The sequence below is a fragment of the Acipenser ruthenus genome, chromosome 6, assembly GCF_902713425.1.
Source record: "Acipenser ruthenus chromosome 6, fAciRut3.2 maternal haplotype, whole genome shotgun sequence".
NCBI lineage: Eukaryota > Metazoa > Chordata > Actinopteri > Acipenseriformes > Acipenseridae > Acipenser > Acipenser ruthenus.
In genome coordinates, this window is record NC_081194.1 from 6,024,526 (window position 1) to 6,029,087 (window position 4,562).

The following is a 4,562-nucleotide window of genomic DNA, read 5'->3' on the forward strand; positions in this document are numbered from 1 at the left end:
GCACATCCTAACCTGTGTACAGTATTAAGATGTTGAGACGACTGAATTTTGGAGCGCCCTCTAGCGGGTATATGCTGTTACTGCAGTAGATTTAACAGCACTGTACATTGTGAGGTGAAACACCACAATATATATATATATCAATTATCATCTTCCAACAGGGGCTCATTTTGTTTCAATGCCTGTATGATGCCAGACAAGTTGACAACGATAAGTGTAGATTTTAAATAATTTTATTCCGTATAAACTACACTTTACAAAACAGCGTAAAATCGCAAAGGCACAACTTATGAAAACATTCTTGTATTTCATAATAAATAATATGTACATCACTTAAAACTTGAATTTACATACAACGTTATATATGTGCATTTTGTACAATGTTCCGTGTTACACAGTCACTGCCAGGGATTCCACACTGAACGGGAATGCTGGCAGGATGCTCATCAAAGCCGTTTTATTCCATGTCTTCTTTGTCTTTTTGTTATTTTGTTCAAAGAACCATTGGGATCTGTTACAGGAAAATGTGTTTCCAGAGTGGATTCTTCCAAGAGCACACACAGTTTTGTTTGCGTGGTGGAAATTAAAAATGTCTTGGAAGCCAGCTGGTTGCTAGCAGGTACTCAGATGAGGCAATGTCGCCAGCTTGTCCATTTTTTCTAAGGCAGCGGCGCTTTCCACTCCTTCAAGCCACTCTCTGCATTTCCACATCACGGTTTCATCCACATCACTGTCCTCCTCCTCGTACTCCACGTCGTCGTATTTATACCGATCATTCAGCAAAGAGATTTTTACAATGGTCTTTATGTCATCGGGGTTACACGATTTGGCGACGGAGCTGCTTTTTAAAACTTGCTTTATTTTGCCCGGAAAGATCCGCTTGTGTCTGAAACCCGAAGGGCAGGTGCTTTTCTGCTGGCTTGCCAACAGCTGCTTTTCCAAATTACGCTTCTGGATGACAAGAATGGCTTCAGGAGTCAGACTAAGGGAGAAACGTATGACTTCGCCGGCGTCTTCCTGAGAGGAAGCATTGCTGCCCTTCAGAGTACCAGCAGACCCGCCGGAAGCAGGCATGCTGTCAAAGGAATTCGACAGCTTCTCCGCCAGAGCGAGCCGGTAGCTCTTCGGCGCTTTCAATGCCAGATTGGAGCCACCTCTTTGGGCAAGTGTCAGATTGCTTCTCGGTTGAGGTTTGCGCCCCAGCTGTTTGATGGAGCTTGCAAAGCTTTGCTTTTCTGTAGTGTTCTCCTCCTCCTGAGCTTTGGTTTGAAAAGAGTGAAGAGGGGTTATGTTGGATTTCATTTTCTTAAAAAGCTCCTTTCCCGGAGAAGTCATGCGTTGATGCAGATTGATCGGTGGAAAAGGCATATTTAGACGTTGCTGTTTTTGTTCTGTGCAGTGCACACGCAGGCGATGGTACTTGTTCGGTTTTCAAGCAGTCATCCACGCAGGTACAAAGTGAGCTTTCTTTCTCCCTCTGTGTGTGCAACTTGCCTTCACAAATGAAGCAGAGTGAACCTGCGTATTTATATAAGCTTCCCAGGAGGCGGAGTCTAACCGGATTTGACTACAGTGCTTGTGAACGCACTTTACATTACATAACCTCCTAATCAAATAAATCTGGCAGAACTGTTTCACAGACATACAGACAATTTGGGATAAGGGCAAAGCAGTATATATTTTGACAACGACACATAAAAGCAAGTTTTCTGGAACTGTGCCAACCGAAAAATGTATGAAAATGGAAACCTTCCATTCAAAAATTGAAACTTAAAGCGTTTGGAAATATTTATTTGTAATAGCTTATTTTTAGGGAGACCAGGCATCGTTAACGAAGTGTTTAAATTGCCTGTATTGTAGGGTGGTCAAACGTAATTCTAGATTTAAACGGACAATCGTAATTGATTTTATTAATTAGTTTTAACCGAATTTAAAGATATCTGAAACCATTTTTTAAACCATTAAAAAAAGCCTTTTAGCGCGCAAAAACCCGCTCATTATCTAACTTTGAGTTTAAATAATTAAAAAATAAAAGTGATTATATTAAAATAACATCACAATTCAAAAGAAAAAGGTACGTCTTTTTGTTAAAATAGCCAATAGCCGACTGGGTTGTAAAATAAATGCCTCTAAAAACACCGTCTCTCACTGTAAACTTTAACCACCTGTCAAAAGTGGGACACCCACTGACCAGCTGCAGTCTGTACTGCAGTAAAATGCGTATCTGTCAACGTCATTTTAAAAGAGTAATATTTTGTTTACTGCCTATCGGAACATTTACATTTTTTGATGCAGAAAGTTTTACTGTGTTAAGTTTATTGTAATGCGTTTTGTATATATAACATGGTCTGGCAGGGGGCGCCGGAGCAGGCCATGGGGCACATTAGGTTACTGTCGCTTTAAGGAATTATCCCTCTGGGCCCCGCCCCTCACAAACGTGGGTAAATATTCTTATTAGACATCATTGTGGTGTAGTTCAGTGACAGAGCAGTTAACAAGCAACCCGGACTTTACTTTTTGGGACACTGCAAGTCTGTACTGTACTCGTTGCTTGTATTTCTGAAATATACGTGTGTGTATTTTTTCCACTGTAAAAAACGAGGCACGTTTGGTTGCTATTATTGCCGATTGCTTTTTCGTTTACAGACATTTCATTGTACAAGGGGAGACGAATCGATTTCAGATTTGTCCATTCATTTTTCATTTAAATGGATGCTGCCGATCGCCTTTTTAATTACTGATAGTGTGCAAGGAGAGACGAATATATTTGCGATTGGTTTTTCACAGGTGTCAGTTAACATGAAGAGAAAATAGATCAGACCCTAAGTGGTTTTAGCCACTCCGGGAAGAATGACACCACCAGCTTTAAAGTAGTTTTACCCCAGGAAAGTGACTAATCACGCTATACACAGAGAAGAATGACAACACCAGCTTTGTGGATTTAGCCACCTCAAGAAAGTGTTAACCACTTCAGGAAAGTGACTAATTGCACTCAAGAAAAAATACATAAAATCAGCTTTAAGCAGTTAGTCACCCCAGGAAAGTGACTAATCATACTATACATAGAAAGGTTACATGAAATCAGCTGTAAGTATTTTTAGCCACCTCAAAGTTTTAGCCACCTCAGCCACCAGAGTATTTTTGGTCATCTGATCCTGTACAGTAGATTGCTATTCTCACAAATCTAAAATCAGTGAAAATGTAATTCTCGTCGCTGTGTAAATACAGATTAAAGGGAGCTGTAATTCTTGTTGCTGCTCTGTTATCGGCATCATTAATGACACTTTCTTGTCAGAATAGAGCTGGTGCGCGGGGCTCCAGAGTGGCTCATCCAGTAAAGGCGCTCCACGTGGAGTGCAGGATGCGCTCTATAGTCTGGACGTCGCGAGTACGAGTCCAGGCTATTCCACAGCCGATCGAGGTCGGGCGCTTCCAGGGGGCAGCGCTCAATTGGGCGAGCATCGCCCGGTGGGGAGGGATGGTTAGGTCAGCCAGGGTGTCCTCGGCGACCCCTGTAGTCTGGCCGGGCGGCTGCGGGCTTGCCTGTAAGCTGCCCGAGAGCTGCGTTGTCCTCCGACGCTGTAGCTCTTGGGTCGCTGCATGGTGCGTCCGCAGTTTTAAAAAAAAGCGGTCGACTGACGGCACACGCTTCGGAGCACAGCGTGTGTTCATCTTCGCCCCTCCCGAGTCAGCGCAGGGATGGTAGCAGTGAGCCATTTCAAATTGGGAGAAAGTAATAAAGAATAATTGGCAACGAAAATTAAAAAAAGAACAGAACTGATGTGAATGGGTTGCCATGGTGAATAACCATGATGAGTATCCACCACTAATCCAAAATCATAGAAAAAAAAACGTGTTGCATACAAGATGTACTTGGTGAATATTTTCAACGAGATACTAAAATGAGGATTGGTGAGGCACCCGTAACTGCGATACCAATAAGAAATAAACTACAAACACATTGTAATGGCAGATAGGTCTGTTACATTAATAAAGTTAAACCCTGATCTTAAAAACAGACAACCACATCAAAACTCATGAGCGTTCAATTCAGAATTACACAAATGAACCCTTTAAAAAAGGTACAAGGGACATTTGTGTCCCCACAGACACAAATTATGTTAGCTTTCTTATTTTCACGACAAGGTGTATGAAACAGGGTTTAAATTTCTGACAGGTTGGATCTGGTCGTCTAAATTGTTGGTTCCTTTGAAGAAGAAACCGTTTGAACAACCACTCAATTCCTTGTGTACCCTAAGGGATTAAAAAGGTTCTATTTTTCAATATATATATAAAAAAAAAAATGTCACTTATTTAACTTTTGATGAACTTGTTTCACAGTTTATGTGAGGTAGTACAAGATTAGTGCTAATCAGGGTCTGTGTACCAGCTGAAATAGACAGACCTAATAACCGAGGAGGTTTTGAAATGTTACTTTCTATTACTTTAAAGCTGTAGATCCAAGCATCTTGCTGTTCACTTAACCTCTGAGACATCTTTACTTTGGTTTTACACATGGTTTTATTTGTCAATATTCTCATAGATAAAAAGAGATTTCTTAG

General features: G+C 41.2%; 1 protein-coding gene across 1 annotated transcript; it reads right to left on the bottom strand.

The window, feature by feature from the left end:
- Positions 1–217: 217 nt before the first annotated feature.
- LOC117411562 (proline-rich protein 18-like) lies at positions 218–1,676 on the bottom strand. The gene has a single exon (XM_034019206.3). It carries the CDS (start codon positions 1,366–1,368, stop codon positions 613–615), a length of 756 nt encoding a protein of 251 aa, XP_033875097.1. The 5' UTR covers positions 1,369–1,676; the 3' UTR covers positions 218–612.
- Between the last annotated feature and the right edge of the window lie 2,886 nt (positions 1,677–4,562).